The following is a 23,608-nucleotide window of genomic DNA, read 5'->3' as shown; positions in this document are numbered from 1 at the left end:
TTTGAACACAGTTCAAGCCAAGGTCAGCTCCAAAAGTTCAAACAAAATCCAGATTAACACATACAGAAGGGATTGTGCTGTCACCGTGATGCTTGTTTCCTTTCAGGCTTTCCAAGGAGAGGGGTAAGGGACAAAGTTCTCCTGGAGGAAGGAGGATGGAGGAAGGAGGAAGGAGGAAGGAGGATGGAGGATGGAGGCTCTTCTCCCTCCTGCCTGGGACAGCCAGGCTGCTTCTGGCTGAGCACACAAAGTGGGATAGCACATAACACAGAGTGGTGTCATTGCAAATGTATTTGTTGTTGGCAGGCATTAAATCACTTTTTATAAGTGCTGCAATATGGCCATGTGGAAATTCCCAGTCTGCAAGAAGCTCCTTTGAATCAGGATGTTTTGTTTAAAGTCGGGGGGGAAGAGATTCAAAAAAACCCTACAAACTGGGGCTGTACCAAAATATTTTCAGTCTGGTTCATTGAAAAGAATGTCCTAATTCTCTGCTGTTGATAGCCCTGTAGCCAAACTGTTAAGAAAGCCTAGAGCCTAAAAAAAAAAAAAAAATAAGCATTGCCATGAGGTGGCTAATTTAACTTCAATTTGATACTTTCACAGATGACCCAGCAGAATAACCACTGACTTCCAGCTCTTCTGGGAGCCAGAGAAAACTGAGTGTGTTGCAGTGATGACTGTATAGGATCTGATTCATTGATAACTCCATGAGGTCTGAATTATCACTAACTCTAAGGTCTGCAGGGTCTGATTTAATGATAATTGTGTAGGATTTTGTTCAATAATAACTCTAAAGGATCTGATTCATTAGTAACTCTATTTGATGCAACACATCCCTGCACTGTGTTCTTCACTCACACCACACTCCTGCTCCCACCCATGGCCCTAAAAGCCCCCCATTTCAGCTGGGTGCCAGGTGGCCTCGTGCCACACCACCCTTCCTCCTCCTCAACCCCAGCAGCCACATGAGAACTCATTTTCAGGCACCAGGAGAGACTATTGCTGCTCCTTGACAAGTCTGTAAGTTGCTCTTAAGGGAGGTTTACCCCTGACTTTAACACAACCAGGTTTTTAGTCTAGGAACTTGATCCAAACCCCACTTAAAAACAACCAGAGGCTCATGGTCTTTGCAGGATTTCGGGCTCCTGCCGCGGTGGAAATTCTCCCAGTGAGTTTCTGACACGCCAGGTTCTCCAGCACGGCAGCTGGCAGCCCAGCAAGAATGTTGTGCCATGATATAAACCAAAGAGCCCAAGAGACACGGGGACTCGCAGGTTTTTAAACTGTTCCCAGTAGTTGTAAGCAGAGGGCTCCTGCTGAGTTCAAAAGGCAAAACGTCTCATTTAAAGTGGGGCGGACTGTATATCACTCTGGGCATAAAGTGGGGCTCTTCTATTAAAAGTTGAGTTCAGATTTCATGAATTAACATGAAATATTGCTTTCTTATCCTACCCTGCTTTCTATAATAAACACACGCGTGTAGCAGGCTCAAATCATGGGAGGGGGGATGTTGGGCTGTTTGAAAAGGAGTGGGAAGTCAGTGGTTTTCCATCGTGGCAGCTTGGAGTTCAAATGAAACCAGATCTCAGGAGCAGTGCAGGGTTTGGGTGTACCCATCAGGATTCCTGGTGCTTTGCAGAGCACGTGGAGCTCAGGCCTTGGTGGCTTTGCCAGGGATGCTGAGCCCCATCCTGTCCCTGTCCCTCTGAGGGGACAGACTCTGCTTTCTCCTGCGCTGAGCACCATTCCCCAGGCCCAGAACATTTGCTGGGACAAGGCAAAGGCCTGGCCAAGGGCACAATACTGCCAAGATCTCCATCCTCCTTCCTCAGCAGAGAACCCGGAGCAGAGTTTGGCAAACACACTTTGCACGCCGCAAAGTGGAGCTGCGGAATCCCTGAGCGCTGCTCCCTGGCCGGGGGCAAATCCACGGTGCTCTCACCAGGGCTTCCTCAGGAACTTTCTGAGCATCCAAACCACGTCTGCGCCACGTCTCTGCATTTATTTTCTCACTCCTTTGCTCTGGCTTGTTGCTGTGCAGGGTAGGAAAGTTTGCGCCATTTCCTGTTGTCTTTCCCTTATGCTCCTGAGATATTGTAAAAATGTTCGGTATCCTCCAGTAGGTTGTAATCACTTCACCCTAATGTTTCACAGCTGCTAAGTGTAACTTTAAACCCAACCATTTGAGTGCTTACAATTAGCGAGTCAATGGGGCTGAGATCGGGTCTTTGTGATTGCAAAAAGCAGAAAAAGAAACTTTTTTTTTTTTTCTACCCTGAGTTTTAATTGAATAAAACGGGAATAAAAGTTGTGTAGACGAGGGTTGTTGTTTTTTTCTTTTTTTAATTCAATAAATGATTAGTGCCTTGTGTGCTAGGGGAAAAAAAGAATAATTGGATCCACTGCTTGGCCTGTTTCACAGATGGAAAAGGCACCGGGACAAGCATTTGTCTGCGGCAGCGCCTGTCCCGGGGCTGCAGGAGCCTCTCTGCAGCTCGCAGGGGCCGAGCTGCTGGGAGCAGAACTGGGAAGGGACGAGAGGTTCAGCTGTGCCCTCAGCTGCCCGTGCCCCGCACAGCCGGGCAGAGCATCCCTCTGTCCCTCTGTCCCTCCGTCCCCTCTCTGTCCTCTGTCCTCCATCCCTCTGTCCCTCCGTCCCTCTGTCCCTCTGTCCCTCTATCCATCCATCCCTCTATCCATCCATCCCTCCATCCCTCTGTCCCTCTGTCCCTCCGTCCCTCTGTCCCTCCGTCCCTCTGTCCCTCTGTCCCTCCGTCCCTCTGTCCCTCTATCCATCCGTCCCTCTGTCCCTCTGTCCCTCTATCCATCCATCCCTCTGTCCTCCGTCCCTCCGTCCCTCTGTCCCTCTATCCATCCGTCCCTCTGTCCCTCTATCCCTCTATCCATCCATCCCTCTGTCCTCTGTCCCTCCGTCCCTCCGTCCCTCCGTCCCTCCGTCCCTCTGTCCTCTGTCCCTCTGTCCCCGCGGCACAGGGGCTGTTCGCTCTCCCGCTATCCCGTGACATCCAGCGAATTCCGGCGTCAGTTTGGGCTCCGGAGTCCTCCCAGCCCGGCAGGGTGGGACCTCCTGGGGCCGATGTCACCGGGGTTGTGCGGGGACAGCTTTCAGGGATCCCACAAATGCCTTTGCCCAGGGACACTGCTGGACGTGCCACATGTCCCCCCGGCCTTTGGGACATGCCCGGCTGTGCCTGGGCATTGACACTGTCCCATCAATCGCCACCCGCCCCTCGCTGGGCTCAGATGTCGTTTGAAGCTGTGCGTCTTCCCAGGCTGAATTTTTGCCTTTCTTGGGAGTTGCTGCTGCAGGAAATTACGCCAAAATAGCGACAGCAGGGTCAGGGGCTCGCAGCGTCCCCTGTCACCTCCATCTCCTTCCCTGGGGGTGGGCACAGTGCAGGGATGCTGCTCCCTGGCAGCTCCCCCTCCATGGAAAGCATTCCTGCCACCTGATCATAAACACTAATTAATAGCAAAGCCCTGGTCTAGATCAAGAAGGAGGCTCTGAATTTTCTTGGAAACTTTGCTGTCTGAAAGGTATCAGAAATATTCCCTAGCACTCAGCCTATCAGTGGGTCCATTTTACAGTGAGCAGCCATACAAAGTTAATTTCTAATTTAATACAATGTTAAAAGGTTGTCAGGTTAAAATCTAATCTATAAACAAGACATGAAACATCTCTTTAATAAAAACAAGTATTGCTAACCAGTCCTGGCTCAAACCACAGACTGCTGCTTCTTTTATAGGATATAATTATTTCCCAGTGAGTATTTACAATATTATTACAGGGCATTAATAAAAGGCGATGCCACTGCCCATGTGGCAGCTGAGCATTAATCCCACTCCCATCCAGCCCCTCTTCTTCCAGACCCTTTTCTGGAGAGGTGGGAGGTGTCAGCTCGTGGGTCCATGGGAAGAAGGACAGGGAGAAAACCGATTCTATTTTCCCTTAAAAGTGGGACTGTGGGAGCAGGGACACCCTGATGTGTTCTGGAGGAATCCCAGCATCTCTGCATCCCCCAGGGAGGATCCTGGGATGAGATGGGAACGACGGGCGAGCACATTCCCTCCTGAGCAGCTTGGGGAGAGGACTTTGGCAAGGGTCTGCTGTGGGCTGGAGGCTGTGAACCACATTCGGAGCAGCAGCTCCATTCAAGCAGAAAACCTGAGAGAGCACCTGCAGCCCGGCTGAGGAGCTGGCCCTGCTCCCCTCCCACCCTGCACCTATTTCATGACCCCCAGTGGAAAGGCCAGGCACATCCCACTGCCTCTCCTCCCATGCCAGGGTGCCCACACTGCAGCCACCTCCCGAGGCACATTGAATTTTGCTCTTTTTGCTGTCGAAAGGAGAAAGTCCAGCTGTCATGTGGGAGTGATGCCATTGTCCTGCCCGGGTGACTGCCCGGACTATGAGACTCCCGCTGCTGGTAGCTCACAGTGTCCGTGGGATCTGGGCAGGATCGGGGCTGCCCTTGCCAGGCTCAGCCAAAAACCACCGTGTGTCACCCTGCTGTGGGTCACACGATCAGCTCTGCTATCATGTGGGTTGATTTTCCAGGAGGAATCTCACCAGCTCCAGAGGCTTGGATCAGAAATCTGAACTCTTCTCTACGCCCACGAAGCCCAGCAAGGAGGGGTTTTCCTAAAGAAGAGCAAGATTTTGATGGGAGCAGGTGATGCCCACCGCAGCAAGGGCTGGAGGGGAATGTGAGGTAATTCAGTGTAAAACTGGAGCTAAAATGGGGATCTGCTGCTCTGAAGCTTCAAGCGATGTGTGGGCCCTCCACTCCCCAGGACTCTTTGCCTTCCTTTCCCTGGGTTTTCTGGTAAATTCTGCTGCTCTCTGTAATTGAGACAAGCTGCTGCTGAACATCTGCACCGGCACCGTCCTCTCGGAGCGGCCGCCGCTGCTTTGATGCGCGGCTGATCCACGGCTCGGCGGGGCCGCCCCGCAGAGGCTGCCCCGGGGGGACGGGATGGGATGGGATGGGATGGGATGGGATGGGATGGGATGGGATGGGATGGGATGGGATGGGATGGGATGGGATGGGATGGGATGGGATGGGATGGGATGGGATGGGATGGGATGGGATGCCGTGAGGTGAGACAACGCCTGCACATCTGTGCAAACAGCAGCCCCGTGTGTGAAGCCCCCTGTGCCTCCTCGGCAGGGCACAGGGTGTGACCTCTCCTCCTCCCACCTGCAGAGGAAGCAGGAGGTGCCCAGGGGGAGCGGCTCAGGTGCTTCCCTGCATCCCACCAGCAGCTGCGGGGCAGGGGGATGCGGCTGCCCGCCCACGGGCCACCTTGCTGATGCCAAGGGGAGGGAGCAGAGCCGCGGGCGGGCGGAGCTGCAGCCCGGGGAGCACAATCTGTGGCCTTAATCCCGGCGTGTCCTGCTCGCTCTCAAATCCCCTTCACTTCAATGAGCGCTTGTAGTGTCAGGCCCGCGGCGGGCGAGGCGGCACGCGGGGCTGCCGGGGAGGATTTGCTCAAGAGGCACTGTTTTTAAGGTGAGATTTGAAGGATGCAAGACAGATGGCAACTGGAGAGGACAAACGGATCGAGTGAAGGGTTTGTTTTCAGCGTGGAGGGGAAAACACGGCGGGGGATACAAAAAGGGGACTATTAATACCTGCAGCAGCTCCAGCTTTGCGCCCGGTGAGTCGGGACCGTCCCGGGCACCGCGGCGGAGGCAGGAGCGTGGTTTTGTCTGCGGGGATGAATTGGTCCCAGCGCCACTTTGAGTGTCCCACACAAAGCTGGGACAAGGGTTATTAGCCAGCCGGCGGCCCCGCCATTGTCCCCACTATCTTTTCTTCCCTTTCAGCCTCCCTCCCCGTGGCCCAGGTCTCAAAGACCGTGTGTCAAGAGATTAGTGACCTGCGGGAAGGGCAATTGCTTGCTTTGTGCCGGCAGGCCGGCGTCGGGCTGTTATTTACTTGTTATTTGGTGCTGCCTCCGTTGAGGTATCCATGGAAAACACGCCCTGGAGAACAATCTGCCAGCACCGCTGAGCTCGCGTGGGCGAGGAGCTGGGAGGCTGGAAAAGAGGGGCTTGAGGGTTTCAGCATGTCTGCCCGTGCCCAAATCCCCAAATTCCCCAGGATGGTCAGTGCAAGAGCCCAGCACCTACAGAGACGTGAGGAAAAATCTGGGCAATGGGAAAATGAAGCGCAATGCGGAGGTGCCCGGGAATGGGGCTGGATGCAGGGCTGAGATGTGGCCTTGCCCCAGAGCAGTTTGAGTTTCTAGACTGGTTTTAAGAACTGAAAGATGGGAAGAGCCTGTGCTGCCTGCAGGGGCATGTTCCACCTCTCTGCCTCTGGCTTGGAGGAGCACTGGGTTTTGGAGGAAATGTAAATCGAGGTTATGAGAGTTTGCCCTTCCACGCAGTGCCGGTGTACATCAAATTTGTCCGTGGTGAAACACCCAGGAAAGGGACAGATGCAATGAAAAGTGTTACTCCTGCCCAGGACCAGCTCGTGATTTATTCTGGCTGGTTTTATTCTCTCGCCAGTGAAATGTTCTCTCCTATGAACACGAGACAGTGATTTTCTGCAATTCTAAAAGTCAAACCTAGACCAAAACCACAACTCACGTGACGTGGGACCAGCGGCGTCAGATCCTGCTTCAGATGTGATTCCAGACAAGTTCCCAGATCCCGTCTGAAGCAAACAGGCCAAGATGTGAGACCCTGTCGGCTCTGCCCACACAGGGCCGGCTCACTCATCCTTCCTTTGATCTGTAACTTCTGCCAAGCTCTTAGCCCCAAAGAGGGGGAAAAGGGATTCTGGGGATGCAAGGGGGACTGGGGACCAAGGGGGCTGAGTGACCCTCGTGGGGCTGGGGGCTGCCCTGCACCTTCCCCATTCCAGAGGCAATGGGAGGGGACTGCACCCACCAGGAACAGCTTGAAAATAAAACTAAGAAGGGAGAGAAAACGGGATGTCTCCTGTCCTCGATCCTCGAGGATTTTGTTGCTCAGGTACAAGCAGGGTTCCTGTCCAGAAGGGGATTTTTTTTGGGTGACTGAGGAGGTTGCACTGTGTGTGGAACCCCCAGTGATTTTTTTTTCTCTGCTCCCAGAACCGATTCTGTCCCTTTTCCCCTGCTCGCCAGGACGCCTCAGGCTGCGGGAGTCGGGCAGCCTCGTCCCGGCCGCTCCAGCAGAACGACCCCAAATCCTCGCTGTTAATCCAGAGAGGGAGCAGAGAGGGGACCCCACCAGCACCGTTTGATCAGACAACACCGTTTGCTGGAGCTGTTAAAGAGACGAGCGCCGGCTCGCCCTTCCAGGGACCGGCTTCGCTCGGGGAGAGCGGGCGGACAGCGGGACCGCGATTATCGATAGGCACCGATAGAGCATCAGGGGACAGCGGGACCGCGATTATCGATAGGCACCGATAGAGCATCAGGGGACAGCGGGACCGCGATTATCGATAGGCACCGATAGAGCATCAGGGGACAGCGGGACCGCGATTATCGATAGGCGCCGATAGAGCATCAGGGGACAGCGGGACCGCGATTATCGATAGGCGCCGATAGAGCGTCAGGGGACAGCGGGACCGCGATTATCGATAGGCGCCGATAGAGCGTCAGGGGACAGCGGGACTGCGATTATCGATAGGCGCCGATAGAGCATCAGGGGACAGCGGGACCGCGATTATCGATAGGCGCCGACAGAGCATCAGGGGACAGCGGGACCGCGATTATCGATAGGCGCCGATAGAGCGCCCGGGGGACCCGGGAGGGGCAGCGACACCGATCCCGGGCTCCCGACAAGGAGCGGATCTGCGGCTCCGTTTCCCCGCAGAACCGAGCCGCGGTCACGCGTGGCGGCGGGCGGTGGGGGTTGCTCGCCCCCGGCCCCATCCCATGACAGCGATGAGGCGGCGATAATGGCATTAGCCCGGGATTAGGCTCCCGCGCCGGGATGTGACACACTTTCTCGAATGGAAGTTTTTTAAACAGAGGGATTTGCATGATCCCCCACCGCGCCCCTCCATCCCCATCCCCGCACCCGTTCCCATCCCCATCCTCGGTGCCAGCCCGGGTTCCAGGCGGGTCCCCTCGCTCTGCCACGGCCCGGACCGGGGCTCCCGTCTCCTTTTAAGGCAGCGGGCTCGGTGCGGGCTCGGCGCCGCGCCCCGACGTGGGGAGCCCCGGGGGCGCGGGGCTGGAGTGGTCACTCCGCCCCCGCGCAGGGAGAGCGCTCCGTAACTCAACCAAAAAAAAATTATAATAATGTAAAATTCAATTAAGTGCAGCTTCACAGCTCAAAGCGGCGCGGTGTAACGGGAGGATGGAGGATGCGTGTGTCTCCTCCCGGCCGGGCCGGGGTCACTCGCCGCCCGCCCTGCCAAACAGGCTGGGAAATGTGTTTATAAATTGTTCAAACTCTGGATAAACTTCAGCGGCGTTTGTGTCTGCGTCTCCCCGCATGTTGTTATTTTCCAGAAATCTGGATTACTGGAAATATTTTCTTTAAAGCTGGAGAGAAATCTAAACAGTCTGAGGGCAGGGGGATCTCGGGGGAGGGGGGGCGGCCCGGGGGCTGCCGTGCTGGCGGGGCTCCGCGGGGTTCCCTGCGCCCCGAAGGGCGCCCAGCTCCGCAGCCGCGCAGCGGGGGGAAGAGGAGGGTGGTGGTGCCGAGGCTGGTGTCAGATCGAGCATCTCTCTCGGCAGCTGTCGATAAAAGGGCGTCAGCCGGGCCCCGGTGCCCGGCGGCCCCTCCCCGTCCCCTCCAGCGGGCACCGGAGCACGGCGGGGGAGAGGAATCGTTTTCCCGGGATCTCTCGGGATAAAGGGATTCCCACCCCGCCGAGGGGTGCGAAGGGCGCCCCGGAAAAGGAAAACGGAGGAGGGGTATCCTGGGCGCGGGTGGGCGAGATCAAACGAGGACAGTTCCATCACACCTGGGGCTCTTTTCCTCTCTAGGTGGAGCGGAGAACAGGGGCCGACGAAGCTGCGGGGCCGCCCCTCTCCTCCTCCCCGCCTACCCCACGGCCCAGCTGGGGCTGCAGGGCCAGGTCGGGCCGGGGAACGCGCCCCGGGGCTTGGAGGACCCGGGTTCCTTCGGGACGGAGGAAGCTCCCCCACCCCGCACCTGCGGCTCCACTCGGGGAGTCGCTGACGTCCCGGAGAAGGACAGAGGAGCCCAGCCCTGTGGCACCGTGTCCGACAGAGGAGCCCAGCCCTGTGGCACCGTGTCCGACAGAGGAGCCCACCCCTGTGGCACCGTGTCCGACAGAGGAGCCCACCCCTGTGGCACCGTGTCCGCCCCCCCACGCCACGGCCTGTGTCCACCCCGCCTCGACTCCCCCAATTTGGGAAGGTGCGAGCAGCCGGGCCGCCCTCCCCAAGGGCCCTGGGGTCTCCTCTTGCCGTGGCATCGCTGCCGGGGGTGGGGGGTCGCCCTGGGCACAAGAAAACCCCTTTCGCCTGGTGCACCCCGTCGGGGGCAGCGCTCCCCGGGGCGCGGGGCCGCCGCAGCCCGGTGGAGCCGGGAGGAGGGGAAGGCGGAGGCCCGGCTGCTTGTGAGAATTGTTATTTTTCATCAATCACCCGCAATTTGTGTAAGTGCCCCGGACAGGACACCAGCCGTCCTGCTGGCTGGGGTCACGGAGACAACACAGCGATGGAGAAGAGCAAATTGCATTTGCTCACCAGCTCACAGATCCAAATTACGGCCCTCGCATGGCGCGGGGAAGAGAGAGAAAGGTCCATGTGACATGAGGGAAATATGAAGGACTTTGACAGGTCTTAAACGGCCTGGCGCCAAGGCCTAAGTCTACCGGCTAAAAATAGAAAAGGGATGATGAGTGGAGATGGGCAGAGATGAAAGGGGAAGAGCGAGCGGGGCCGCGATGCGGGGCGGGTGGGGGGCGGGGATGGCCCGACGGGACGGTTTCCCCGGGCTGGACGGGGACGGATCCCCGGGGCAGATCCCGGGAAGAATCCACGAGACAAGCCCGGTCTCCATAGGCTCGGCCCGGGAACTGGGGACCGGGAGCCAGGCACGGCGGCCCCGAGCGCTGCTGGGGCAGGTTGGAACCCTTCCCTCGAAGGGGACTGTGCGGGGACACTCCTCGGGCCCGGGGCACAGCTGCCCTCGGGACGGGAACCGAGGCCGGTGCCTCCTCTCTCCCTGCCCGGTGCTCGGCGGGCGATGTGCGGGCACGGCCGTCCATGGGCTCAGGCTCCTGGGTCGTGTCCGGGGCCGCGAGGGGTGGCAGCGCAGTGGGTATCCCGGTTCCCGTTGGTTCCCGGTCCCCGCTGGTTCCCGGTCCCCGCTGGTACCCGGTCCCCGTTAGCCCCTCATCCCCGCTGCCCCTCCGGCGGCGGCGCTACGGAAGGTCGGCACACGAGGCTGCTCTGGATCGGTTTTATTCTGCAGGCGAGGCCGCTGGCGGTGCTGCAGCGGTGCGGGGGCCGCGGGCGGGGTGCGGGCCGGTGGCCCGGAGGACAGGTGACCTTCTCCCGCGGGGACACGGCTGCTCCAGGCCCAGAAGGGCCGGGCCCCGCGTCTTCCCGCGGAGCAGAGGGCGAGGTGTCCGCGGGAGAACCGTCCTGATGTGGGGAGATTGGCCCCGAGGCAATGAAAGGCTCCACTTTTTCTTTGTGAAGGGGGGGGGGAAATTGGAAAAAAAAAAAAAAAATACAAGCAAGCCCCACTTTTGCCAAAGCTGCCGTCAGCAGTTTTCCACGGCGGCGAGGAAGCAAAGTCCAAATTGGGTTTAAATTTCAGTCCCCGTTGCCCGTTCAATGGTCAGCGGGGCACCCCCCGTCGGGCGCGGTGCGGGCAGAGGTGAACCTGCCGCGGGACGCGGGGCAGGTGGAGATCGGCCCCGAGAAGAGCCCGGGGATGGGGATGGGCTCCCCCGGGGGCTGCGGGCGGGGGTCGCGACCAGCGGGATGAACCGGGGCGGAGGAATAGAGGAGAGGTCGGGATGGGAAGGGGACACCCGGGGGTCTCCGCATCCCACCCTGCGCGGGGAGCAGCGACACAGGACCACGAGGGCTCCGAGCTGCTGCGGCCGCGCCTCGCTGCGCATCCGCGGAGCGGGAGGGTCCGGGGGCGGGGGAGGACAGGCCGGGGGGCAGAGGAGTGGGCCGGCCGCCACCCCCCCCCGTCCCGCCTGGTCGCAACGCAGGCGGCGGGGCAGGAGCCTTGGAAGGATGGCAGGGCGCTTTTTGAAGATTTGGGGGTAAATATGAAGTGACAAGAGACGGGTCTTTATTGTGAGGGCTCAGCCGCCTGGCGCCAGGGCCCTCTTCAGCCACCGCGGCCCTCAGTTAATCAGCGCAGATCTCCAAACCGGCCTCTCCGAGGGGACACCCACCGCGCCCGCCGCCCCCCGGGCCCCGGCGCGGCGAGACCGGCCCTAATCCCTCAGCAAACAGCCCCGGAGTGTCCCCCCTCCTCCTTATCTGCCTCCCCCCGCCCGGGTAAACAGCCCCTCCGGCCGGGCACCGCCGCGCTGGCCCCCGGCCGCGAACCCGACGCGCCTCGACGGCGGGGTCCGGGCATCCGCGCCTCCGCCGCGGGCGCGGAGCGGCGGGCGGAACCCCCCCGGCTCCCGGTCGGGGCGGCCGCCGGGCAGGGTGGGGGGCGACGGCTGGGAGCGACTCACCCGCGCTGGAGGTCGCCGCTCGGGGCCTCGCCGCCGGCCGCAGCTCTCCGCCGGGCCGCGCTCCCGGCGGCCGCCCCGTCGGCGCTGCGCGGCCGTGCGCGGTGCTGCGCGGAGCGGCGGGCGGGGCGCGCCCCACCGCGATCCGCTCTCCAGGATCTGTCGGCAGGCGGCCGCCGCCGGGCTCCCCCGGCCTCTCCCCCCTCCCCGGCCCGCCGCCCCCGCGGAGACCGGCGGGGGCCTCTGCCGCCGCCCCCCGCCCCCGAGGCTCCGCTCCCGCTCCGCCGATGCGGCTCCGCGCTGGCCCCGCACCGGCGGCGCAGCCGGGGCTGACCCGGTATGCGGAAAGGAGCCGGGGGTGGGATTTCGAGCACTTTTCTCTGTCATTGGTTAATATTTTATTCTGTTGACATGTTTTCTTACTGCCGATGCTTCCGACACCTTCTTCTTTTCTTTTTTTTTTTTTTTCTCCTCCTTTTTTTTTTTTTTTTTTTCCCTTCTTCCCTTCCTCCCTCCCTCCGCGCCCCCCGCCCCCCCGCGCCCGGAGCTTGGCCGGAGCTGTCAAAACCCCGCCTATGCAGATCCACAATTGGTCTGAAACGCGTAAAATCAGCAATCAAGGGGGCTTGGCTCATTAGCGGGCGGATCAGAGCAGGAAGGACATGTGAGATAGTCACAGTTTTACAGAGATCAGGACAAGATCTCACCGCTCCCACTCGGCTCCTTTGGCCATGAGCAGCCCGAGCCGCAGCGCCGAGCGCGGAGCGCGGAGCCGGGCCGGCCCCGCCGGGGCGCAGCCCGGGCCCGCGGGGGTGTGAGGGCAGCGCGGCCGCCTCTGCTCCGCCGCGCCCCGCGCAGCCCCGCGCAGCCCCGACCCGGCTTTTGTTTCTATTTTAGTGTCGGGAAGGACTTTCCTGGGAGGGCTCGTTCCCTCGCTCGCTCTCCCTCGCTGCAACAACAACAACAAAAAATAAGGACCTACTGTCTCCCCTCCGCAGACCGGGAGTCCCTGGAGCCGGGAACTGCCTCGCTTTTCCTTTTTTTTTTTCTTCTTATTTTTCTTTTTTTTTTCTTTTTTTTTTCCTTTTTTTTTTTTTTTTTTTTTAAATCCCGAATCTAGTTCGGCTGATTTTCGCCTCTTTTTTTTATGCCTTTTTTTTTTTTTTTTTTTTTTTTTTGGAGTGTGTGTGTGTTGCTGATTTTCCTTCCTCTTCCAGAGACTCGAGCGAGTTCGCTGGGCAGGAGAGGGGAAAAAACCAAAACCCAACAAATACCCACACACGCATTTTTGTAAAGGGAATCCCTCTTTTTCTCCTGGATTTGTGGATGCACCGATGAGAGATCCAGCCTTCCCAGGGACTGCCATGGCTTACCACCCCTTCCACGCACCCCGGCCGGCTGACTTCCCCATGTCAGCTTTCCTCGCAGCCGCCCAGCCGTCCTTTTTCCCGGCTCTGGCTCTGCCTCCGGCGGCGTTGGCGAAGCCCATGCCGGACCCGGGGCTGGCCGGGGCGGCCGAGGCCGGGCTGCACGTCTCGGCCCTGGGACACCACCACCAAGCCGCCCATCTGCGCTCGCTCAAAAGCCTGGAACCCGAGGAGGAGGTCGAGGACGACCCCAAAGTAACGCTGGAAGCCAAAGAGCTTTGGGACCAGTTTCACAAGCTGGGCACCGAGATGGTGATCACCAAGTCCGGGAGGTAAGAGCCGGCCCCGCGCAGCCCCCCCTGCCCGCCCCGCACCTGCGCGGCCGCGCAGCGCCCTCGCCCCTCGCCCCTCGCTCCATCCCGCTTCCCATCCGATCCCGTGAATTAACGCCGGGAGTTTCGATCCCTGGAGTTTTTCGGAGATGTTTTCCCCCCGCTCCTCCGATCTTTCCCGTCACCGCTCCCCCCCCGCCTCGCATTATTACTTTTCCGAGCGCGATCCCGAATTAAATTCGTGCGCGTTAATCGAGCGCTCGGAACCCCCCGCTCCCGTTGTTTACGCCGCTTCCCGCTGCTTCCTTCCCTCCTGCCAAACTTTCCCCACGTCCGAGGTCGTCCCCGGCCCTGCCCGTGGCCCCGAGCCCGGGGGAGGCAGCCCGAGGTGCTGAGCGAGCGGGTCTCAAAAGGCGGAGAAATGAGGGAAAACAAGGATATGTTTTCGCCCCTTATTTCCCGGAATGGGATTTTTGAGCTCTTTCCCTGCTTTCTGCCACGGTGTGGGCAGCAGAGCAGGATGAGAAGAGGTGGGACGTGAGGAAGGCTGGGAACCCTCAGCGAGCCAAAGTAAAAGATGGTGTTTTGGGAGCAGCAGCGGGGCCGGGCGGTACCGGGGGTCGCTGGGGTCGGTCCGGGCCGTGCCGGGGGCTCGGTGGGGCCGCGGCCGTCGGGGGTCGGCGGCGGGCGGGGGCAGCCCTGTACTGCTCTGGGTCTCTCCGCAGGAGGATGTTCCCCCCGTTCAAGGTGCGGGTGAGCGGCCTGGACAAGAAGGCCAAGTACATTTTGCTGATGGATATAGTGGCGGCCGACGACTGCCGGTACAAATTCCACAACTCCCGCTGGATGGTGGCTGGCAAGGCCGACCCGGAGATGCCCAAGCGCATGTACATCCACCCCGACAGCCCGGCCACGGGGGAGCAGTGGATGGCCAAACCTGTTGCCTTTCACAAGCTCAAGCTCACCAACAACATCTCGGATAAGCACGGCTTTGTAAGTGCGGCTGCGGGGCAGAGCGGAGCCCCCCGGGCAGGGACCCCGGGGTTTGCCCGGTGCGGGGTTTGCCCGGTGCGGGGGCTGCCCGTGATCTCCCCGGAGAAACCGCGGGGCTTTCGAGCCTCCTGCAGCCGGGTCGGTCTGAGCGGCGGGGCCTGGCCGGGCCTTGCGGTGGCCCGGCTGTCCCGCAGCCCCCGCTCGTGCCCGGCACCGAGGGGCAGCTCCCGTTCTCCGGGGGAAAAAGGAGAGTTGGGCTGCGGGCAGCCTCGGGCTCCCCTTGGCTCCCACATCCCCGGCCTCTCCGGCATCTCCTGCTGCGTCTTGCCAGCCTTCGAGGCTCTGTGGGGAGAGAATTTTGGGAGGTGGATGTGCGGGGCCGAGGCGTGCGGGGCTGCAGCGAGGGCAGCCCCGATGGGGCGGTGGCCGGACGGGGGCTGAGGTGTCCGGACAGGGGCTGAGGTGGCCGGACGGGGGCTGAGGTGGCCGGACAGGGGCTGAGGTGGCCGGACAGGGGCTGAGGTGGCCGGACGGGGGCTGAGGTGGCCGGACGGGGGCTGAGGTGGCCGGACGAGGGCTGTGGTGGCCGGACGGGGGCTGAGGTGGCCGGACGAGGGCTGAGGTGGCCGGACGGGGGCTGTGGTTGCCACCCGGGCCGAGAGGAGCCGGGCCCGGCGGCACCTGCGCTGGGTTTCCGCAGGCGGGAGAAGGGCTGGAATCATTGGCACCATCTGCCTCTGAAAGCCCCTGTTTCTATCCCTATTGATGGTATCTGCATCACCTAAAAGAGGTAAAACAAAACGAAAGAATTAAGCCAAAAGGCCACCAACCAAAATAAACAAAGAAAGGAAAAGGAGAGAGGCAGAGAGAAAAGAAAGACAGCGGAGAGCGCTGGCCATTCGCAGAGAGCCGCAGAAAGCGGGCTCAGAACGCCGGGGGAGCGCGATGCTGCGGGAACGCACAGGGGGAAATCCCAGCGCCCCAGCCAGCTCTCCTCCCTCCGAGCGAGCATTTGGGGCGATAAAGGGAAAGTTCATCGCGCAGCGCTGCTGGTACGGGAATTAGCGGGGAGCCGGGCCCGGGGCAGCCGCGCTGCGGGAGCTGCGGGACCCCGCTCGGGTGGGGAGCTCGGAGCAGCTCCGCGCCTCCCGGAGAACTTTCTTTCCCCTCTCTTTTTATTTTTTCCCCCTCTCGATTTTTCCACTCTCTCTTTTATTTTTTTTTTTTTAATTTTTTCTCTCACTTTCATTTTTTTCTCTTAAGGCAGGAAACAGCGTCTTTGTTAAATAATACATTGAGAGGTTATTTATAGCCAGAAAGGTAAATCGATAGAGAAGGAGTCTTAAAAATACCTCCTTTTTTTTTTTGTACTGGTGAAAAACTAGTTTGATTCAGCGCTTTTAACGGTTCGCCTCCTTCAATTAAAGATTTCTGGTATCTGTCGTTGTCCAAAATCCGGACTGTTAAATCTGCGAGATGAGGGTTTAGCCAGTGCCCATCTGGTCAGAGAGGGATGATTATTTTTTTTAAAGGAATGCAGATTTGCACGCCTGAATGAGACTTTTTGCACCATTTTTATGATAAATCCCATCTAGATTATATCAATATAACAGCGATCCGACAGTTCATCAGCAGGTGATTATTGCTTGGGTTAAAAAAAAAAAGGGGGGATTTTTTTTATTACCTTCTAAACCGAAATGAAGTGATAATTATTTAGCCATTTGGCTGACGTTATTTGACAATAATTACTCAAGCTTTCGCCGTCCCTCTACGAATTCTGGGCAGTGAATTCTGCGTTTCAGTCCGACCACAGCAGGTTGGGGAATTATTTAAAAGCTATCGTGCAGGAAAGCAGACAGCGAGGGGCAAGGGGTCGGAGCGGCCCCAGGGGCGCGGCTTGGGGTGTTCAGCCGCTTCCAAAAATCCTCAGCCAAATCGCGGGGAATTTGGGTTTTATTAAAAAAAAAAAAAACAACAAACCAAACTAAAAAAAATAAAATGAAAGGGGAGAGAACGGCTTTGAGTGTTGGCGAGGCTTTCAGACACCTGGCTGGGAAAAAAAAAAAAAAAAGTCTGTTCCTTCTGCAACGTTGCTCCGAGACATAAATTTGCTATGGCTCGTGGTGAAACGTTCCTTTCAGGTCGCAGGAGCTGGCTGGGGCTGGCACCGGCTCCTGCCGCCCCCGACACTCACCCAGAGCCTTTTAACATTATTTTTTTTTTTGTGGTGGTGAGGGATAGTAATTTATTTTTAAGCACGGAAATATGAAAAGCGGTGAGAAACTTGTCGAAAAGTCGCCTCGCGTTTGCAGGGTTGTAATAAAACTGGGAGATCCCTTTTGCTGCTTTATTGCCGTGCTTAACACCCGCAAAGATGCGTTCTGCCCGCGTTCCCTGACCTCCTTCTTTGGGGACAGATCCCGCAACGGCATCAACAACAAAAATAAATCTCCTTCTCTGGCGTCTGCCAGCATTCCTTCCTCACGGTGAATTTTGAATTTGAGTGGTGTGTTTTTTCGGGTTGTTTTTGGGAGAAAAGGGTTTTTTTAGGGAGGGAGCTGGAGGCGTGGGGCTGACGGCAGCCGCGGGCTGTGCTCTCTGTCGCCCATCCCAGACCATCCTGAACTCCATGCACAAGTACCAGCCCAGGTTCCACATCGTCCGGGCCAACGACATCCTCAAGCTGCCCTACAGCACCTTCCGCACCTACGTGTTCCCCGAGACCGACTTCATCGCCGTCACTGCCTACCAGAACGACAAGGTAGGGCCGGGCAGCCCCTGCCCCGTCCCTCCCCCTGTCCCTGTCCCTGTTCTCACCCCTGTCCCATCCCTCACCCCGTAATTCTGTGTGTATGCATGTTGGCGAGGATATTTTGGGGCAAAAAGCAGTGACAATAGAAAGGTTAAACCTCAAGCCCTCAGAGTACGATGCACTCTCATACTGCTTGTATTATTATCGCTGTTTTTAGTGTTAATACTAATGCTGTTGTCAGAATTTTTATTATTACTATGAATAATCCCCTCATGGAGTTTGTTGCCCCTTTCTGGGCTGTGGGAGTCTTTGCTGCAGGCCCAGGCAGTGAAGAGCAGCACCAGGCCTGGGCAGCCTCACCAAGAAGGTGCTCAGGGCTCTGGAGGAGCCAAAAAACAGAGGCCGATAAGCTAATTTTAGTTGCTTTCGTGATTTAGCAAGTGTCACCCTGTGAGCAGACAGAGCCAGGAGAGTGCGATGGGGAGCAGAGAGCCTCTGCCGTCCCCTTCCAAGAGTTGTGTGTGTGTTTTAACCCAAAAGCTGACCCCCACCTCCACCCCTGGCTGCTGATGCTAATTGACAGCTCTGTCTGAGGGTCCTGGTGGGCTTGTTTCCCTCGTAAAGTTTATGGCGAAGAGTCACAATCGATTAAAGAGCACTTTGTCTGCTCGCCCGCCGCAAGCTGCGCGGGCCGGCCGCCGCCGTGGGGCCCGTCGGGCGGGGGATGCTCGGGCCGGGGGATGCTCGGGCCGGGGGATGCTCGGGCAGGGGGATGCTCGGGCAGGGGGATGCTCGGGCAGGGGGATGCTCGGGCAGGGGGATGCTCGGGCCGGGGGATGCTCGGGCAGGGGGATGCTCGGCCCGGGGGATGCTCCGGCAGGGGGATGCTCGGGCAGGGGGATGCTCGGGCAGGGGGATGCTTGAGCCAGGGGATGTTTGGGCCAGGGGATGCTCGGGCAGGGGGATGCTCGGGCAGGGGGATGTTTGGGCCAGGGGATGCTCGGGGCAGGGGGATCCTCGGGCAGGGGGATGCTCGGCCCGGGGGATGTTCAGGCAGGGGGATGCTCGGGCAGGGGGATCCTCGGGCAGGGGGATGCTCGGCCCGGGGGATGTTCAGGCAGGGGGATGCTCGGGCAGGGGGATGCTCGGACAGGGGGATGCTCGGGCAGGGGGATGCTCGGGCAGGGGGATGCTCGGGCAAGGGGATGCTCGGGCAGGGGGATGCTCGGACAGGGGGATGCTCGGGCAGGGGGATGCTCGGGCCGGGGGTCGCGGCGGGGCCGGGCAGCCGGGCCTTTTGCAGCGCCCCTCTCGGGGCCGTGTTTCAGGGCCATGCATTATTGAGCGCCCTGATGTCGCCGGCCCCGGCAGCAGCCCGTGGCAGGGAGGGAGGGATAAGAATAGCTTTTAACCAGCGCCGCGCAGCTCAGTCGCCATCTTCCCTCCGGGGGGCCGTGAAAAATAACTTCCTATCATTAAGACGCTATTAATAATTCAAGCCCAAACCTCAGCATCATTTTTAATAAAGCATGCGGTGTGTTAACGCGGGTTCCGCAGCCTGCGCCGCGCACCCCGACGGCGGCGAGGAGAGGGGCGGGGGGCGGCCAGGGCTTCACGCCGCCCTCTCTCTCCTTCTCCCCGCTCGCAGATCACGCAGCTGAAAATCGATAACAACCCCTTCGCCAAGGGCTTTCGGGACACGGGCAATGGCCGGCGGGAGAAGAGGTAAGGGCTGCGCCCGTCGCCCCGGCTCCGCGGCCGCGGGGGCTCGGCCGGCGCCCGACGCTGCCTCTCGCCCGCAGGAAGCAGCTCTCCCTGCCCTCCCTGCGGATGTACGAGGAGCCCTGCAAGCCCGACCGCGACGGCGGCGAGTCGGACGCCTCCTCCTGCGAGCCCTCGGCCGTGCGCGATGCTCTGCACTCGCCCGTGGGTGCCCTCCCCAGCCCCCTGCGCCTCAAGGGCAGCGGCAGAGGTAAGGCGGCAGTGGCGGTCCCCAAATGTCCCCAAGCGTTCTGCTCCCTCGGGACTGCTGCGTGCCGATTTCCTGTGGGCGGCGAGGCAAAGCGCAGGAAAATAAAGATGGGAACCCGCGCAGGGGGAAAGGATAAAAACAGAGGAAACGCAAGTGGCATTCACAAGTTGCAACGTTTTTTTCTTTACGTGTTTTCTTTTGAATATATATTTGTTTCTCTATACACCTGATGTCTTGTATTTATGTAATACAAGAAGAAATGGCAAATGTGCTCGCCACGTTAGCCCGGCGTGCCCTGCCTTCCATGGGAATCTCACACTCCCCCCAAAAAGAGAAAAGAAACAGAATTAATACATTTGAAAGAGGAAAATAATGTTGTAACACCAGGGCTTCAGGCTGGTAAATGAAAATAAACCAGCATCTCCCATGCTGCAGTTGTTCGATGCTGGGTTTTGTCTCGCCGCACTATCAATCTGCTCTTTAAACTTCCCACCAACTCGATTCCCTGCAAACCTTCATCAAAACTGCAACCCCCCACCCCGAGCTGCAGGGAGGGTTTATTACACCCCTCTCCACTTTCAAAGGCTTTCCCGAATATTTGCCCCAGCCCTGCAGAGCTTCACCTCACCCGCACCAAAAGGCTTTTCTCGTTTAGTGGAGCCGTTCAGGCAGGGGCTCAGCTCCCCTCGCCCTCGCCTGCCCCTCGCCTCGCATCCCCCTGCCTCCTCTGAGAGCTCAATGGGGTTTTTTAAATTAAATCCCTTTTTAGGGCAGTCTGTACCATACTGCCAGCCTTAAAACTGCCTCTTTAACCTGTGTCAACCTGCACATTTGGAATAAATCCACGGTGCACTGGCAATCGGCTCCATGTAATTAAATAGACGCAGGACCATTTCCTCCCGCGCTGTCCACTGCCCGCTCTCCTCATCCCCGCTCGGACTTTGCAGCTCAGGAGAGCGATGCTGTAATAGCTTCTGGTTCTCCATCAAACATGTTTTTCCTGTCTGGCACAGCCACAGGACGTGCTGCTGTTAATCCCCATTCCCCAGAGTGACCGTAGCACGAGGGCCCATTTCTGCCCCCAAAATGAGTCTCTCCCATTAATATCGATCACCGCAACCCCTCCTGGGCGAGGGTGCTTCTGCTCTGACCCTCTGCCCCTCCATCCCCTTGCAGAGGAGAAGCCGGGGCCCGACAGCGACGCGGAGGTGGAGAAGGTGCCCGAGGAGCGGCCGGTGGCAGCCGCCAGCCCCAGCGCGGAGGACGCGACGCCCCGCGGCAGCCCCCGGTGCCCGGAGGAACGGAGCAAGGAGAGGCACAGCCCGGAGAAAGCCAAGGATGCTGCATCCCCCCGGGAGGCTCCCGCTGAGGGCCTGTTCGGCACACGGGGCCTGGAGAAGGACAAGGTGGAAGGAAGGAGGAAAGAGACTGACCCGGGCAAGAAGGACACGGAGGGCGGCGGGCTGGGCAAGGAGGCCTTCGCCCCGCTGATGGTGCACACGGACAGCCCCCCGCACCTGAGCACCGGGCACCTGCAGAGCCTGGCGCTCTCCGGCCTCCATGGGCAGCAGTTCTTCAGCCCGCTGGGCGCTGGGCAGCCCCTCTTCATCCACCCGGGACAGTTCGCCATGGCCCCCGGCGCCTTCTCTGCCATGGGCATGGGACACTTGCTGGCCTCGGTGACCGGCGGGGGCAGCCTGGAGAATGGAGCACTCTCGTCCGCCCCGGGCGCAGCAGGGACGGCCACCCCCTTCCCTTTCCACCTCTCCCAGCACATGTTGGCCTCTCAGGTAAGCCTTGTGTCCCCATCCCTATCCCTGCCGTCCAGCTGGGCCCTGGAATCTCCTCTTCACATCCTTTCAAAAAGCTCCCTGAGTGAGCAGAGCACTTTGGGGATGCAGGTCAGGCCCGGCCAGTGTCACCCCCAGTGTGGGGACATGCAGGGTGGCCCCATTGCAGAGAGGAGCTGCTGGTGCCCCCAGCCTCCCCCAGGCCCTCTGCAGCCCACAGGGACAAGGGGTGACACACCCCTGAGACATTACCAGATTTGGCTCAGGCAGAGCGCAGAGGACATTTTGAAGTCAGTTTCGGGGTTGATTTGAGAAGAAATCTCGATTTTTTTTTTTGCAGCTGCTATGGTTCCTCCATAGTCAAGGGCAGAGTCAGGAGCTGTGGCCCTGCCTGACCTGGCTGTCCCCATCCAGCAGCTCCCTGTCTTCCTGTCAGCTCTGAAGCGCTCCCACAGCGCCTGCGCTGGTGTTGCCTTTCCCATCTCCCCTGATGGAATAGAGATGTCTTTGAACTCCCCTAATTTATCCACCCGGCTTAACAATGTGTTTTAATGTGGTTAAGGGGCTGCGATGCTGCGCAGGCAGCGTGTGGGGAGGGGACGGGGCAGATCTCAGCAAGCGTTTGTGCTCCGTGCCACCAGCCCGGCTCAGGATGGGGCAGACGGGGCTGTACCCCCTCCCTCAGCCCGTTCCACACGGACACCCCCACACTGTTTTTAGGGCTGTTCCATCTTCGCCTTGGCTTGTTTTTGGGAGGAACGGGCAGGAGCGGGGACGCAGCAGAGCAGCAGCACAACCCTGACCGCTCTTTCTCTCCCCGCAGGGAATCCCGATGCCCACCTTCGGCGGACTCTTCCCCTACCCCTACACCTACATGGCAGCGGCCGCGGCCGCCGCCTCGGCCATGCCGGCCAGCAGCGCGGCCGCCGCGGGGCCGCTGTCCCGCAACCCCTTCCTGGGCGGCAGCCGGCCCCGCCTGCGCTTCAGCCCCTACCAGCTCCCGGTCAGCATCCCGCCCAGCACCAACCTGCTGACCACCGGCCTGCCCGCCAGCCTCAACCCCGGCTCCGAGGGCTCCAAGGCCGGCAGCAGCCGCGAATCCAGCCCCGTGCCCGAGGTGCCCCTGCACAAGGCGGGCAGCCAGCGCCCCGCCGCCTCGCCCAAGGGCTCCCTGAAGGAGTCCCTCAACGAACTGCAGAACATCCAGAGACTGGTGAGCGGGCTGGAGAGCCAGCGGGAGCTGTCGCCCGGCAGGGAGTCCCCGAAGTGACCGGCAGGGCGGGCAGCGAGCCCTCCCGGCGGGGCGGAGAAGCACTGGTATTTTGTACAGCACAGTATAAATATTTATTGTGGAGCGAGGGCTGGGAGCAGACAGGGAGCGGGGTGCTGGAGCAGAGGGACCCCGCCGGCCGTGCGGAGCCACCACCCCAGAGCCAGGAGGGAGCGGCTGGAGGGCAGGGCTTGCCCACCCCTTGGCCTGTGGGGCTGGGAAAGGCTCCCCCAAATCCAGCGAGGCCACGCAGCCCCCAGGAACCCCCCAGTTCCCCGCTCCGGGCACTGGGCAGCTCGGGGGAGGGTGAGGAGCTGGTGCCCAGACACCTGATGGACAGGGCAGCCCTGCCTCGGTGGGGAATGAGAGGGGCCAAACCCTCATCTGTGCAAGGGGAGGGGGAAGGAAAAAGATAATTTAAAGAGGAAAAAAAAAAATAATAAAAAGAGGTAAGAAACAGAAGATGGAAACCAAACCGCCTCGGCAGCTGCCACCGCGCAGGGCGGGCACGGCGGGGGGAGCCTCGTGGGTACCTGGGCAGATATTTATGAAATAAATGGTAATTTGTGTAAATAAGCTATAAGGATCCCAGAATATGCAAATTGGTATTAATTTATTCAGAGTTGTACATTGGTGTGTACATAATATTTAGAGTTTAACTCCTCGCATTTAAGTTTTTTTTCGTTTTTTTTTTCATTTTACATGAACATATATATTGTAAATGAAAACTATTTAGCTCTTTGTGATTGAAGGAGATATCGGTTTCTCTGTGTTTTAAAATATTGTTTATCCCGCCTGTTCTCTAGGACAATCATGTGCCACTGATAAAACAATTTTTGGAGTCATTAAAACTAAGATTTCAATCCTTTAACGGACTTTTGCTAGAATAAAATAAACTAACGAATCCAAAACGTAACTAAAACATTGTTACAGTGCGGGGTATAGAGAATGCAGGAATAAACCTCAGGTTTTTATTTTTCACTCCAGAACAAAAAAAAAGATTAAAAAAAAAAAGTATAATAAATTTAAATATCACAGGACTGTGCTCTATATTTGTTTTAAAATAAAAAGATACATGATTTGCAACGTGCTGGTTACTCGGGTATCTGTCTGTTCAGTTTTGATGAAATTCTCACATCTTTCAATAAAAAAAAAAGTCTACTCGGAGAAGTGCTGCCGGCTGCCGCCTGTTTCATTCCCGCTCCGCCCCGTCGGGGCCGCCGCGGCTCCGCAGGTGCGCAGCGCTGGGAGCCGCCCCTTCCGCGCTGCGCGGAGGCTCCGCGGGCGAGAGACGGGAACGGCGCGGGCAGTGCGCGGAGCACCGGCACCTTCCGCGGGGGCCAGGCGGCCTCCGCCGCCCCCGGGACCGGCCCGCCGGTGCTGCGGGGACGCTCCGGGACCGGCGGGGAGCGCCGCGCACACCGGCAGCGACGGGGATGGAGTGAGCGGGGCAGAGCGGCACCGGCGGCCATGTG

At 59.1% G+C, this 23,608-nt stretch overlaps 1 protein-coding gene across 1 annotated transcript; it reads left to right on the top strand.

Annotated features, from left to right (window-relative positions):
• The first annotated feature begins 12,774 nt into the window (after nucleotides 1-12,774).
• TBX2 (T-box transcription factor 2) lies at nucleotides 12,775-23,303 on the top strand. Its single transcript, XM_021524978.3, has 7 exons — nucleotides 12,775-13,356; nucleotides 14,082-14,349; nucleotides 16,964-17,110; nucleotides 18,750-18,826; nucleotides 18,904-19,073; nucleotides 20,250-20,863; nucleotides 21,687-23,303. Exons 1-7 carry the CDS (start codon nucleotides 12,992-12,994, stop codon nucleotides 22,131-22,133), a joined length of 2,088 nt encoding a protein of 695 aa, XP_021380653.2. The 5' UTR covers nucleotides 12,775-12,991; the 3' UTR covers nucleotides 22,134-23,303.
• Nucleotides 23,304-23,608: the final 305 nt, after the last annotated feature.

The sequence above is a fragment of the Lonchura striata genome, chromosome 20 (genome assembly GCF_046129695.1).
Source record: "Lonchura striata isolate bLonStr1 chromosome 20, bLonStr1.mat, whole genome shotgun sequence".
Taxonomy (NCBI): domain Eukaryota; kingdom Metazoa; phylum Chordata; class Aves; order Passeriformes; family Estrildidae; genus Lonchura; species Lonchura striata.
This window is presented reverse-complemented; position numbering and strand designations above follow the sequence as displayed.

What these genes read in the sequence shown, in the direction of transcription:
- TBX2 (XM_021524978.3), top strand. Translation starts at nt 12,992, where the DNA reads ATGAGAGATCCAGCCTTCCCAGGGACTGCCATGGCTTACCACCCCTTC. An exon ending in TCTCGGATAAGCACGGCTTT is followed by an intron (nt 14,350 to 16,963) that starts GTAAGTGCGGCT and finishes CGCCCATCCCAG; the next exon opens with ACCATCCTGAACTCCATGCA. An exon ending in CTGCCTACCAGAACGACAAG is followed by an intron (nt 17,111 to 18,749) that starts GTAGGGCCGGGC and finishes CCCCGCTCGCAG; the next exon opens with ATCACGCAGCTGAAAATCGA.